Source organism: Drosophila innubila (assembly GCF_004354385.1).
Source record: "Drosophila innubila isolate TH190305 chromosome 3L unlocalized genomic scaffold, UK_Dinn_1.0 0_D_3L, whole genome shotgun sequence".
NCBI classification, from domain to species: Eukaryota; Metazoa; Arthropoda; class Insecta; order Diptera; family Drosophilidae; genus Drosophila; species Drosophila innubila.
In genome coordinates, this window is record NW_022995376.1 from 19,643,683 (window position 1) to 19,658,788 (window position 15,106).

Here is a 15,106-nt window from a genome sequence, read left to right on the forward strand (position 1 = left end):
CAAGCTGGCAATCCTATATATAAAAAAGTTTGGTATGCTTTAAATTTTAAGTTGGCAGCACCAATTGTTAAGCCGCGTAAAAAGAACACGCTTTATGCTGCTTTCGTCACCAGCGCGAACTGCCGTCCGCAGTGACAAGATGCAATCAAGTATTTGAAGAAGGAAGAGCGAAGAGTCGGATTAATATATATTACCCAGGTATGACACAATAGCTTGCTCTAATGCAATTGCAGTTGTAGAAATTTATTTAATTTTTTTTTATTGATCGATCTGCCAAATAACGTGAAATGTTCAAAACATCTAATTGACAGCTTACTGATCCTTGTAGTGCATATAGTCCTCATGGGGCATGTCCTGTTGCTGCCAGACATATTCCTGTTCAGTGGAAATAAACTGACCAATGTTGGGTTGGGGCACACTATCAATGTCATTGGTCTTCTGTCTGAGTTTTGAGGAAATAACCTGTGGATCAACGGTGGCAGTAGGAGCTGAGGAATGGGTCTTCTTTTTGCTGCCAAATAAGCGAGTCTTAAAGCGTTGCAAGTGCTGAAGTTGCATGTCTATCATGGGCTTCTTCCACTCATAAAGCTTTGGCAGCGTGAAAATCAAAATAAAGCCTGGCAATGATTAAAACAATCGATCAATTTATTATTAATTTTAAAGATTTTATAGTTTATACTTACCCAGCACCAACAATGTCATTCCATTGATGTAGTCCCCAACAACATTGAGGCCACAAAGCATCACCAGCAGTTTCAGCGAATCTAGCAGATCCTCAATAAGGAACAATGAGCGCAGTTGTAATATGATTGGATTAAGCTTAACCACAATTAGACGCGCCAAACGAGCTGCTGTTTCTTCGGAAATGCTCAGATCAGTCTCCAGATAGCTTTGATAGGGATGATCCATAATGTTGCTCTTTCGCAACTTTCGCATGCCCCACACATAACAGCAATAACAAATGCTTATCGATAATATCAGCACTCCAGCGACACTTACCACACTGATGATCGAATTGGAGGCAATATCCAAAAGGATCATCAATATCACGAAGAAGAATATCGCCGTCTTGGGCCAATTGTGCCAGAGAAGCAACTGCTTCAATTCGCCATTGGGCATTGCATCCAACGAGTCAAGAATATTCTCCTGCTTATCTTTGTTAAATTCCATTCTCAAATGCAAACTACGTTAAAATCTAGTATTGATTACGACGGGAAAGTGACACAATATTGAAGAATAGATGCCAACTATGTTTTAGAAAGTTTTTTTTTTTAATAAAAAAGTGAAACCATTCTAAATTAAAAAAAAATTGGTTCAGTTTGAAGAGCAAGCAATAAAAAAAAAATATTGGTAATAGAAAGGGATTAAAATTTGACAAAATTATTAGAGTTTTTCAATAAATATGAAAGGATGAGTATGCCAAGAATTGTTTATTTTAATAATAATTAAATTTATGTCACCCCTGGTTGTCTGTCGAATTCAGAAACTGTTGAAATGTACTTTCCAATTTTTTTTATATTTTTTCTTATATACTTTGATGTCAATTTCTGAAAGGACTAATTTTAAAGTTGTTACTCGCTTTTTTTTTAGCATTTATCATCGGTTGCAAGCTGTCGCCAATAAATTGGAATTTTCTGAGGGAATGACTGATAGACAAAAGGGAGTTGATAGACTAAAGGGATTACCATTCCCATAACCCTTTCCATGTTATCCCCTGTGGATTAAATTCATGTCTATTTAGCATAAAATTGAATTTTGTTTAGCATAACACAGTTGGATTTTTCTTTTATATATTGATATTTGTTTTCGCAATGGAATATTTGTATCTTATAGTTTGCTGCTTCCTGCAGCTTCACAGCTTCTCCCGCTTTTGATCTGTTGCACCAAACAAGTGTCACGTTTTACACTCTGTCGGAACCTTTTGATTCTCAACAGCTTCGACAAACACGTCTGTCACGAGGTGTCACCGTCAATGGGTCACTGAAAGCCCTTAGCCTTCTGTGGGTACCATTAAGTAGCATTTGCCAATTGATTTGTCAAAGGAATTACGTTTATACTTTGGACAAATAATACAAATCAGTGGCGTCAAAATGACATCAAGTGGTCTTTCAGTTGAGAACCACCCTCAAAAATGAAACCACCTCATGATAAAGTGGGAAATCACTTGCCAGCCTCGGAGTATTAAGTACTCGAACGCGGTTGAGTGAGAAAAATAAATAATGAATAATTATGCGTTTTGTTATCCATTCAAAAACTCTTCTTTTGTACTTATACAGTATTGAAAAATAATCATAAGTTATTTTAAAGTTATAGAAAAGTTATTTGTATTATTGAATGGAATATTAAAGAATAGTAAAGGAATATATTCTTAAAATATAAATATACAGTTGTAATTAATAAAATTGAGGTCGCTCTTAATGCAAAGTGCATATTTTGAATGGAATTGAATTTAAAAGTTCATATAAAGTTTTTTAAATGTCGCGACATGTCGTCGGCATTTTGGTAAATCATATAACTCTCTCCATTTAAATGCAAAAACTCAAATTTTGTGATGAGGGCTGCAATATTCAGACAAAATGCAGTGAAAATTGAAAGAAACTGGATCAGTAATGTAATGTTTATTAAATGTATATATTACCTTTTAAAATTAAGTCATTTTTTATTTATGAAGATATAGTGTTGTAAAAATTAAAATTATTATACACGAGTGATTTTCATACTTAGTATTGAATAACCATCTTGAAATAATTTTTTTTTATATAAGTTCTATGAAGTTAAGATTCGAATATACTGAAAAAAGTCGTATTAGTAAAGTATGTCTTTACTTTATCAGCTGCCTATGTATATATACAAAATCAAATAAGACAAAGTCATAGACCGCATGCCAAAACACACACGAAATTGTCAGCCATAAATTAAACTAATATACAACAGGCTCTCATGCAATGTCTGTTACGCATTAGCCATACCACCCAACCATCGAATCACTCAACCACCCGACCACTCAACTTCGATAGGAATGTGCCACAATAATCAAGCCAAAGCCAGAGCCAGGCCAAGTCGAATTACAGTTACAATTGGAGTTAAGGTAACGCATGGCAATGGCCATAAAATGACACTGAGTGTCAGTTTCAATTAAACATGTTGACAGCTGTAAGGGGAACCGTATCCAAATAGCACAAGAATTGTCGGCCTCCTTGGCCTGTCTTTGGGAAGGAGGGTTGTTCCTAGCCATTTCGATTTTAATACAAGAAATTCCGGACATTGTCTGGCCATGTGTAACAATAAGTTGTATTGAGAATGGGAACATCGAATCGTATAGCACTCAGATGACAACTTTATCTAAGAGATTCGCCCAGTTTTAAGCAACTGCAGACATCTTACAACTTTTGCTATTGCATTTTGTTTATTGTATTTTGTGTCTTTGATTTTTGACAGCCAATTGTAAGGAAACAGCCCAAATTATAACAATTTAAGTAATTTTATGTGTTTCCAGATGTTTGCTTTCATTTATTTATTTAAATTTGATTTTCTTGAAATTTTTCCATGCATTTTATGCCATGATTCCTGTTTCCTATTGACAAGTTGTCAAACATCATGCAAAATATCCGTTCTGTCTGTGCTCTAAGGGATTTAGTTTAATTAAACTGTGTGCTTGTACACACCATGTTTGCATATTAATTTCCTGTAATTTTGATTGAGTTTTGCATAAATTTGCAAATGACCAAATATGAATGTCAATACTATTGAAAGGTAAACATTGAGAAAACATTTTCTCTCCACAAAAAGGAAACCACCTCTAATTGCAGTCTTATACCAAATACTCAAGACATTCTAAGACAGGCAATTTTTTGTGCTATTTGTTTCCTTTGGGGCATTTATTGGGATGAGTGTGGCATCCAAAGAGCTTACAGCTCTTTGTTTTCGTCACGGACTAGTGGCAAAAAGCAATCACAGCTCCCCCACAACTTGCAGGAAAATGCTGGAAAAATCCAAGAATAAACACAAATATCTTCCACATTTTTTTGCGCATTTCTTTCCTCTGCCGACGATGGGGACGGCGGTCTTTTGTATTATTGGTGAAATTAGAATTTCTCATTAAAATAAGTGTTGGCACTGGACCCGGTTGACTTGAGACAAGGTGCTCGTCCATGGCAATAGACTTAAGTTGAGTATCTCTCCTTGGCTCCTCGGTCACTCATTAGTTGCGCATCAAATCTGACTGACAAGTCTTTCTATCTCTATCTCTTTTTGTATTTGTTTCTTTATTTGCTTCCCCAAATGTTGTCGCATTGTTGTGCCTTCCCCTTAGCTCTGACATCTTGCCACTTGAGTTGTTTCTGTTGGGGGCATTAACTTTTTCAATTTTTAATGGGTTTTGTATCCAATTGCGATGAGTCGCTTGCCTGTAATTAAAACTGCAACTCATTTCTTTAGCGGGCTTCTGTCCTTGCAACTAACTCATGAAATCGTAAATATCTTGTCATCTTTTGGTACTTGCGTTTAATAGGCTTAAAAATTGAAACACTTTGTGTTAATGCTGATAAACCTGTTTTTGCGCTTTGATTTCTGAAGCATTGCAATGCCGACATATTAATTCTTTAAAAGTGTTCGTTTCGGCAAAGCTTTTAGCTTAACTTAACCCTTAAATATGCACGGGCCAATCCAATTTGTGGGTTTTATACGCACTGAAAAAAAATATAAAACATCATTATGGACGACAAAGATAGCAAGATTATTTTATTTTGAGTTATATCAAAATCTCTATAAAATAAGTAGATCAGTAGAAATGATCGTAATTGATTAGTTAAGGATTTTAGAATAAATTTGCGTCAAAAATCTATTAATTTAAAAATTGTCCCTTTAGAATATTTAACAAAAAGTCGATAGATTTTGATTTACTTATTTTATAGAGATTTTTCAAGTCTTTTATGGATTTATAAGGAACTTAATATCCAGTCGATTGTCTTATATTACCTATGTATATCTATTTTGATCTAATTATAACAATATATGCTTCAGGCATCACCTTTTCTCCAACTCTCCACATGACTTTGACTTTCGCCTCAACTTCTGATTCAACTTTTGGCCATTCGATTGTTGCCCAACTGAGTGCTGGCAACTTTGTTGTTATGTAGCCAACTTTTCATATGGTTTTTTGGCTGCAATGTGTGCTATTCAATTGTTGTTGTTTTGCGGCCCGATACGAATTTGTTGGCCACATTGTTGCTGCTGTCGCTGGCAAATGTTAACTTTGCGTTTAACTTTTGCTTGTTAGATTTAAGTGGAGTCGGCGGCTGCCTTGTAAAATGTTTATAAACAAAAGTTTTATGCAAAACCCAAAACGGGAACCCAATGGGAATTGTGGCAGTTGCAGTTGCAACAGTTTCGGTTTCGGTTACAGTTGCAGATGTTATATATATGTATATCTGTTTCTGTTATTGTTTTGAGCATGTGATGCTGACATCTTCGATATAGCTGCTTCCATAATAAAATACAATTTCCCTATGCAATTTTTGTTTTAATTAATTCTGTATTATTTTTTTCTTTCTATCTTTATTTTTGTTATTTTATTTTGTTGCTGGAAACGTGCTTGGCATTCGTGTGGCGTCTGTTTAACATCTTACTCGGATCTCCCGGGGACGCCAGGTTTGTTTCTTTTAAAGGTTCTTTGCACCGCTGCATTTATTTACTTTATTTTTCTTTTCTCTCTATTATGTTGTTTGCTGTGCACTGTAATTAGCCTCTCCCCTCCCTCATCGACCAGTAGAAAGAAAGGGCCAGTTCTGTGTAGAAGACAGCTGTTGTTTGTCTGTTGTCCAAAATTGCTATGCATAAAAAGTTTAACTTGACATTTTTGCAGCACAACAGAGTACAGTTTGTAATTTGGACTCTATCTTGTCTTTCGTAACCCTTTTAGATATTTGCTAATTTTTTTCTTTATACTTACATTTTACTTGCAGACGCCTTAATTGCATTAGCCAAAGTTCCCGCCCATTGCTGTTTTGCATTTAGATTTCAGTTCAGAAAAAGAAATTGTTGCCAGCATTTTAACCGAAATTGCAATGCAAACAGAGTAAAGGTAAGTCGACTTTAACTAAGATTCTTTTAATTTCTTAAATGTACTATGTTTAAGAATTATTTATAATTACTTCCTTCCAAGTCTATGCTAAATAAAAAAATCATAAAACATTAAAAAACATAAACGAATTATGCATAAATATACTTAGTCCAGTTGAGTTTTTATAGCTAAACCTCATCCCTCTCAACTTGCTCGACATTTTACGATCTTTTGGACATTTTATTGATGGCGCATTGTAGCTGGTTGAACCCTTAACCCTCAACCCTTAACCCGTTTCTGACACCCGCCATAACTTAATTATCCATATGAATCCTTCAGTTTTTATTGCTCTAAACTCAGCCTGATCCTTGGGCCTGTCTTTTAATTATGATAAGTACTTGGTTCGCTCTCGCAGCTGTCATATTTTTATTTATCTAAATTGGCAGATCTTCACGGGTTTCGTTCATTAAAATAACATCAAATCGCCTTCGTCTTGAGTCTGGCAAAATGTTTTATTGCCTTTGGGCTGGGACATTTTGCATTTCAAAATTTTATGTCCAGCAGCTGTACATCATAATAAGTTTATTGTTTGCATACTTCATGCCGTTTTGGGCTGTTAATTTTGTATGGCTTTAGGCCAGGTTCAGTTGCTTTGTAGCCCACCAGAAGTTTATTTATTTTCATGATTTTAATCAGCCCTTGGTTAGGAAAGGGCAATCCTTTGCTCAACACTTTCCATATGAGTTTATGTCTTTGCGGTAAGTTATGGAGCTTCGCTTCATGGTCACTAAGCATTTGTCATTGTATTGTATTTTGTGGAGGGGACAGCCAAAGTGATGCAACAACATTTACATTCACATTTACACATGCACATACACACGCACATGTTGCAAGCTTGCAACCTGCGACGCTTTGCGGTTGCAACTTGTGGCAGGTGGGTTATCATGGTATGGTCGCTTTGAAGTAATCGCCAACCATATTGCTGGCCCAGAGGCTAAGCCTCATTTGTGGTCAAATTGTGTGCTGTGCGTCAGCTGAAAGTCGATTATGTCAATATTGTGCCATGGATAATGGCTAATGGGTGTGTTTGTGATACGGATCTTGTGCAACTTGCGGCCGCTGGCTCCTTCCGATAGTCCCAGCCATACGCTAATTAGTGCAGGTCTCTGCTTTAAGCTGCCTCAAAATGTGTTTAAAGTATTGACAGCAACTTTAAGTTTTAATAGCCAAAATTGAGCGATTTTACAAGACCATATGGCAGACTTTTCCAAGTGCCAGAGTCTTTCCTGCCCTGTCTTCACGAATCACAGCATCTCGAACATAAACTAGCTGTAAAAATACATAAAAATCATAGCATACATTTAGGAGTCGAATTACAAATGTGCCTCACATGTGAGGGAGATAGAGTGAGAGAGCCAGGCCAGAAGGGGTGGCTCAGGGGATAAAGCCAACAGCAGAGAAGATAAACCAGCGCCAAAATAAAAGGAGTAGCAGCATTTGCACATTAAAAACCCATAAAAATCGGGAATGGAATTGCCAAAAATAAAATAAAGTAGCAACAACAACAAGCGGAAAATAAAGTGGCTATGAAAACAAATAAAAAAAAGAGAAAATAGGAAATCTAAAAGTAAAATTGACAAAACCGATTGAAGCAATCAATTAAAATTGATCAATGAAATTGAATCACGTGTTACAATTCGCTTAAGGAAATGGTATTGAGTTACATTTTGCAATTGGAATGGAGGCCAAATAAAAGTACAAGAAAGTTGTGAAGCAGTTAATATTTGTACTTTGAAATACAAGTGTAGGTTTAAATACAGATATTTATTGAAAAATGATAATGATCCCTTAAAGATTTAAAAAATATTCACTATATAATTATTGATACTGACTCTTATTAATTTATGTATATTAATTTAATCGTCAAAGCGCAAAATCTACAGTTCGCATTGAAAGAGTTCAGTGCACTTTATTTGTACTATTTCCTCCTCCACACCTCCAACTTCATCCTTTACCCTACACATTCAGTGCTATCAGTTGTCAGAGGACAAAACTTTTATGCGCTTGTTAACAAAAGCGTGAAATTCAATGCGGACGAACAAAAATTTACGACACTGCAAATTAAACTTGATTTTTATTTAAATAAATTGCATTTTATGCGCTCGGCAAGGATATGCGATGCTGTCGCCATCTCCAACTCCATCTCCTCCATCTCCATCTCTATCGTCGTCATCGTCGTCGTATCGTAATAATAAGCAGGCAACGGGCCATAATTTGCACCGGAATATGACGGGAGGATATGTGTGGCAATGACGATGGGCGACGGGTTGGGCTTGCTTTATGTATTTTTATTTATTACACAGAGCCATTGGCAGGAAATGTTTGTTGATTTTCCGCAGCGCGCGCACAATAAAAAATCGAGGCAAAAAACCAAATTATTTTCTAGACGAACGCGCGTTTCTCAAATAAAAATATTTACAAAAAAGGCCAGAAAAATGCTCGAATTGTACCCATTGCAAATTGGACAAAAAAGGGTATAATAACTATGTACTAATGTATGTAACAGAAAGAAGTAGGGATTTTCTAGACTAAAAATTATTCGTTTGTGTGGTATCAGCTACCGAGTCGATTAATTTATCTAATCTCAGTTACTAAAATACCTACTATATTTAAAAGTGAAGTATTGTGTTTTGGCTTCTGAATGGCATAAACTATTTAGGGAATATTTCGAAAAGATTTGAAATACGTATGCTTTAATATGCTCTCTATATATCCGCTCTATTTCATAGAATCAAATGGAAAAGCAGCACTGGCGCCATCTGTCGCCTGCATTTGCTTGTGCAAGTGGGCAAAGGGTATCTGGTAGTCGACTAGAGTGATCTCAATTATTTTATTATATGAGTCGCCGTCGTCGTCATCATTAAAAGCGGAAATGTAATGCGTAATTTGTGTGCGCCACGAAGTATGCAATACGAAATTCGTGAATGGAGTCAGGCAACAAAAGGTTCAAGGGAAGTATCGGAGATGTATTCTCCAATGCGTTAAGGAGCCCTTAAATACCTAACCGATCCGTAGCTTAATCCTATGCAAAATATAGACACGTATTTTAGTCAACGGCTCGTACTTTGCAGTAAATGGGATTTTTCGTTTGCAATGTCATAACAAAGATGAGATGCGCCTTCTCTTGTCGCTCTCCGATCGGCTCGAAATAATATTTTCTAAGTAGATGGGATAAGACTATCTTCATCATAACCATGGCATAGCGCTGTCCCAGACAGCTTCGAGCACCCGTCATAAAAGGAATAAATGTGGAGGGTTCTATCTTTTGTTCTGCATCACGTGCCCAGCGATGGGGCTTGTAGACCAACGGATCCGGGAAGAAGTCCTTGCAGCGACCCATATACAAAGGTGAAATGATGACATCGGTGTCCTTTGGTATAAAGAATTCATCTGGGAGGAGCAATGTCAATTATAAATATATATGTATCATTGGGAATTCGCCTTGTTTACTTACTGATCCGACAATTGGCGGTGGCTCGTCTTGATGTGAAGGGTCCCGAAGGATACATGCGCATTGACTCCTTAATGCACATCTCCAGATACTCGAGTTGATGCAGTTGCTCCAGGGTTATGGCTTCACCCGTATCCTTGCCACAAACCTGCAAAATTTCCTCCCTACACAACTGCTGGTATTCCAAATGCAATGTCATGTTGTACATAAAGAACTTCAATGTGGCGGCTGTGAGATCAAAGCCACCAAATATAATGGTATCCACTTCCTCACGTATGTCCTTCACCTGCAGCGGCTCTCCGTCGGGTGTCCTTGCCAGCAGCAGTGTGTCCAGACAACTGAGAGCCTTCTTTTTACTCGATTCAGCATTTTCTGTACTCTCACAATTGCGATTGGCCTGATCAGAGTTCAATTGTTCCAATCGCTCCCTGATGATGCCCTCTGTGAAACCATGAAGTGTCTTTAGAAGCTTCTTTTCCCTGTCGGCAAGATTAGATAAATTGTAAATCCTCGAGCTGCGATAGAACAGATTCTTCAGGCGACTGTCAATGATGTGTACAATTCTGTAAAAATAAGGAAAGAAGAAGAAAATTAGAGGTGGATTCACTTAGTGACAACTCATACGCACTCTCTGACCGCATCGAAGTAGTCCGACTTTTGACCCGACTGTGCATTAACTGTTGCCCCCAGTGCCGTTTCACAAATCGTGTCCAGAGTGTAGCAGCTAATGTATTGAAAGAAGTCAAGAGGTTCTTTTGTCTCGGCCAATTTGGCCAACCTTGCTACCAGGATGCGGGCTTGACGCTCAAAGACATCCACAAATTGCTTAATCATGCCATAGTTGAAAGCCGGCGTGATCATCTTCCTTCGATGCGTCCATTTCTCCACGCCGCTGGTGAAGAGACCCTCGCACAACCAATTCTCAAAGACACGATAATCCGGGGTCTTTTGCAGCAGCTGCTTGGCAGTGCAAAGCGCCTGAATATCCTTGGGATTACAATCGAATAAGTAGAGTTTTGTGCCCAACCAGAGTTTTCCGCGATGATCCTTCAGATGAACGTGGATCAGCTCCGTGGCACGCTTAAATGGTCGAGGACCAATGAGCCTTGCTATGATATGCAAATGTCCAATAACGGGATATGAAGGTGGTCCTGGCCAATTGATGGTCAATCGATTAAGCCGCTCCTGATGCTGATACGCATAAAGGAATAAGGTAAACACGACACCACACAGCAACCAGATCAGCAGAGAAGAGTCGATCATTATGGATTGAGTTCTTTCTGTCGACTGCCCGAATCGAATGACGCATTTGCGATTTTAACCGAGACTGACACCGGAGACCGGAGACGCACAATAGATTGACAAACACTCAATTATCGAGTGCACAAAAAATATACTTAGCTTTTTATATTTATATGTAAATTATTGGGTAATTTGTTAAACTTACGAACAAAGCGACTGACCAGGCGTAGGTCGAAAACGTTATTAGCAAAGATGAGGTATATTGGGCAACGTCTAGATGCAAAACAGAAATGAACCTATTGATAGTCGAAGCAGTGCTTAAGTACGTCTCCAGTCTGGACATGCTGATGATCTTTTGCTTTGGATTCCCTCGGGCTAAATTATCGAATGTAAACAAATTCACATAGACTGCAATGGGAATCAAGTCTCCATCGAGATACTCTACAACTCAGAAATGAATGTAAGAGATATTTCATGTTAATCATCTGATCCGATACTTAAACCACTGTAAACAAATCAATTTGATAAATGACAATGTTGAGTGGAACCCTTAACTTTACATATTACTTGGCTAGAATATCAACAGATCGTTTGAACTATAGCTATAACAATCAATATAAGGGTATCTGGAAAGCAACTTAACTTAACACTCAAGTGATAATTGCAATCTATATTCTGAAAGAGTCTATATTAATCATGAGCTATAACAATCAATCAATTTCGATTATACCCATTGTAAGGGTATCTGTCAAGAACCCGTTCCACTCAAAATATAAAACACACCTAGAAACAAACAGTTAAATATGCGTTAATGCGTCAATGCATACAAATTCACCCCGAGCGAGTGAAATTGATAAACGCTCTGTTGGATCAGTAAACACATTTCCCAGTGAGTTCGTTTTTCTTTAAGGAACCACCCGGATGGTTCAGTACCCGATTGACACCCAATTTTATTGGACTCGTTTTAAGAAATTCTACCAAATATTTGACTAAATAAAACCTTATTCATTTAACGACATAAACACAACAATAATCTTAATCAATGGATTATATACATTAATTGGAATCATAAAACATAAAAAATACTTTTAAAATAAACGCAATATTATGCAAAGAAATTCTATAAATAATAGTTGCATGTGATTCAGGTTAATCTGCGTCTTCCCAAAATGCCAAATGTGCAGAATCAAGTTCCTTGTCGGTTTACTTTTTAATTAGTAAGTAAACAAATACATATATTCCCCAATAAACAACTAATAAGTGACTAAAAATAAAATCATCGAAGCGAAAATAAAATAAGTATTAGAACGAGTTTTGGATATTTTTACGACTTGTCTATTGTCTTATAAGCAAAGTAAGCCGGATTTAAAAAAATAAGTTCCGAACTGACCTATCCCAATTAAAAGTTTCGATAAGGTTTTTAGTTTGATTTGTATTTTCTGATAATATCAGAGAATTTTTAATTCATTTTTTTTTTGTTCGCAAAATGTCATAATAATTTTAATTAAATTCATATTTATGCCATTTATTTGCACTTTTCATTAAAAAAAGTTGTTGCAGTGCTCTCCATTTACAATAAAAAAGGAAAACAGAGCCGTCTGCATTTTATTTATATTGAATTGGAACGTAGGCGGAGACAGACAGACAAATATAATTTTCAGCATACAATTTTATGAATATACAAATGAATATACTTACACTCATATATGAAATTTATACGAGTATTACTCACACAAGCGCATTAATTACAATTATTCGTGTTTATTTGCGCGCTGTAACTTTTGTGTTAATTAGTGTAAATACAGTTCTGCTTTTGCCTGGTTCATTTTTGAACAGCTCTTGTCTCTATTGATATGCAAATGTTGAAGTTTTTAAATGAATTGAATGACAGTTGGTCAAAATGCAAATGATAATCAACAAGAGGATGCAATTGATAGAATTGTGTGTATAAATAATTACCTATATGTATTCTATATTAAATAGTATAGCTTAACATTATTATGCATTTAAACATTAACCAATCTATGAGTATATCCCAAGGGAAGTCCCCATTGTCAGCGAGTATGTGGGTGCAACAAATGCTTGACATAAATTCCATTATCTAATGGATGCCAATAAACAGTGCATACAAATAAATACTCACACACAGATATAGTCACACACACACACACAACCTGACACGAACAATTAGATGTAGATACTGTTATGTAGCTGACAGCACCAAGGAACATTGTCTCAAACTCAAAATTAAAAGTGATGCGAGCAATATGTATAAAGAGAGTGTGAGGGAGAGAAAACGTGAGTAAGAGAAAGAGATGGTGAGTGAGTGAGCAGCAAAGACACAGTACAAACTAATTTGAATTTATGCAAAGATGTCGACCTGCCTATTATAATATTTTACATTTATGAGGGTATAATAACTTTGTTGTATAGTTTGCTAAAATGTAGCCGTAAATCAATTTTATCTATAACATTGTTGCATATTGTTTCTATAGTAATTATATGTTATAGCCTGACAAAATTGTTTTGTTTAATATTTGTTAAAAATAAGAGCGTTTAAGCTTTCCATGACAACTTTATATTGAACATACTATTATTTAGTTAAGTTTATTTAAGATATCTATAAAGACAAAAACGTATATTCTTATGGCAACCCATATATTAACTGATTCTTCTTATGGCCACTATATAATACAGTATTTCGATGAGTGATATTAATAAATGAATTTGTAGCAAGCTCTTTTTTAATATAGATTCAATAATTGAAGGACTTCGAGTAGCTCGCCACTTAGATTAGGAATATGTTTTTAAACCTATTATAGTACGGCACGTATTCTGCAATATGCTTCGTTTTATTACAACATTATAACGTTTTTCCCTAAGACGAACTTCGTTGTATAATAAAGCAATTATTTTAATAAATACTAAATAATTAAAAAATTCACCAACTCAATTATTTAAAATTTGAAATTAGAATAGATTACATTTGTGTTATTTTAAATACAACATAAATAATAAATATGGTTTTCTTACTCACCTTAATCTTTATTTATTAATATATGCAATTAAAAGTAATACAAAATAATAAATAAATAAAGATAATAAATATTTTAATAAATTTTATTTGTAAATAAAAATATATATTAAATTTAAAGGAAATAAACGCTGTATTATAAGGTATTTGCGCTGCGTTGCATTGCAATTTTCATTGTTTTCATGCTATTATTGTTGTCTGTGGGCATGTAGACCTCTGTAATTAAACTGCACATTATCAGGAGGACCACACACACATGCACACGCACACAAAGACAGAGAGTCACCGCATAATTATAGTGGGCATTTCTATCCTGTACGCTTCCTGGCCCCGCCCAGCTGTCACTTTGTGTTTTGCTCTTGTGTGTAAAATTTAATTTGGCTACATTTAATTATTGTTTATGCAACGCATCTTGGTCTACGTTCAAATAGGAGTATTTGCTGCAGTGATAATATACCAAATACGCCGATGATACGCTAGCTAATGTGAACCGAAAACTACGAGGTATTTAGGACCAAGACCTCAATACCTCAGGACAACCGCAGGGTTTGCAGTAATCGCGTCTTGTGTCAACATTAATCGCATCAAATTTAATTTCACAATTAAATGCAAAGACGCGATGCGTTTAGCATAAATTAACAGCATGTTGTAAGTAGGCGCCGCAGGGTTACATCAACTGGTTAGGGTTGGGTTGGAATTGGTATTGAGGCTGGGGTTGTTTCATCTCTGAGGTGTTAGTTGTGGTCCTGGAACCAAAAAAGCCACCAGCCAATGTCGCTTCCGTTTCCGTTTTCCCATTCCACCTTTCTCTCATTCACTCTACAGTGTGAGTAGCAATTTTCCATTTGCGTATTTATTGCAAAGTATAATTTAATTGACGGGCCTAACAAAATGCATTTGGCTCAAAGGAATTAAGTGTCTTTAATTGGTCGCTTTAATTAAATTAGTCAAGCAACTGAACAGTACAGTTTTAAGGCCATCGTCGAATACAATATAGTAACTGAACAAATTAGCAACAAATTCCTTTTATCTTCTGTTGCTTATTATTATTTTTCGCTTAGCACATCGGTTTGGTAAATCCCTTTAGAATTAACTAAGTTTCGTATATTCTATGTATACTTTTAGAATTTAAGTTGAGTATATTATATAACATATCGTAAATTAAGGGGAATTTTCGATCTTAGCACGCATGTTCAACCAATCACGACTGAAACAAGTTTTTACTAAGGTGCTACAGTGCTTGCAAAACTAACAGTTT

At 35.9% G+C, this 15,106-nt stretch overlaps 2 protein-coding genes across 2 annotated transcripts; both read right to left on the reverse strand.

Annotated features, from left to right (window-relative positions):
- Positions 1-242: 242 nt before the first annotated feature.
- On the reverse strand, positions 243-1,179 carry LOC117787966 (reticulon-1-A). The gene is made up of 2 exons (XM_034626610.1): positions 684-1,179; positions 243-617 (listed from the first exon to the last, which is right to left on the reverse strand). The coding sequence occupies exons 1-2, from the start codon at positions 1,168-1,170 to the stop codon at positions 313-315; spliced, it is 792 nt and encodes a 263-aa protein (XP_034482501.1). The 5' UTR covers positions 1,171-1,179; the 3' UTR covers positions 243-312.
- A 6,997-nt stretch (positions 1,180-8,176) lies between these two features.
- Positions 8,177-10,997, reverse strand: LOC117788111 (probable cytochrome P450 312a1). Its single transcript, XM_034626777.1, has 3 exons — positions 10,201-10,997; positions 9,576-10,135; positions 8,177-9,511 (listed from the first exon to the last, which is right to left on the reverse strand). The coding sequence occupies exons 1-3, from the start codon at positions 10,833-10,835 to the stop codon at positions 9,168-9,170; spliced, it is 1,539 nt and encodes a 512-aa protein (XP_034482668.1). The 5' UTR covers positions 10,836-10,997; the 3' UTR covers positions 8,177-9,167.
- Between the last annotated feature and the right edge of the window lie 4,109 nt (positions 10,998-15,106).

What these genes read in the sequence shown, in the direction of transcription:
- LOC117787966 (XM_034626610.1), bottom strand. Translation starts at nt 1,170, where the DNA reads ATGGAATTTAACAAAGATAAGCAGGAGAATATTCTTGACTCGTTGGAT. An exon ending in AATGACATTGTTGGTGCTGG is followed by an intron (nt 618 to 683) that starts GTAAGTATAAAC and finishes AATCATTGCCAG; the next exon opens with GCTTTATTTTGATTTTCACG.
- LOC117788111 (XM_034626777.1), bottom strand. Translation starts at nt 10,835, where the DNA reads ATGATCGACTCTTCTCTGCTGATCTGGTTGCTGTGTGGTGTCGTGTTT. An exon ending in TACTTCGATGCGGTCAGAGA is followed by an intron (nt 10,136 to 10,200) that starts GTGCGTATGAGT and finishes TTATTTTTACAG; the next exon opens with AATTGTACACATCATTGACA. An exon ending in CACCGCCAATTGTCGGATCA is followed by an intron (nt 9,512 to 9,575) that starts GTAAGTAAACAA and finishes TGCTCCTCCCAG; the next exon opens with ATGAATTCTTTATACCAAAG.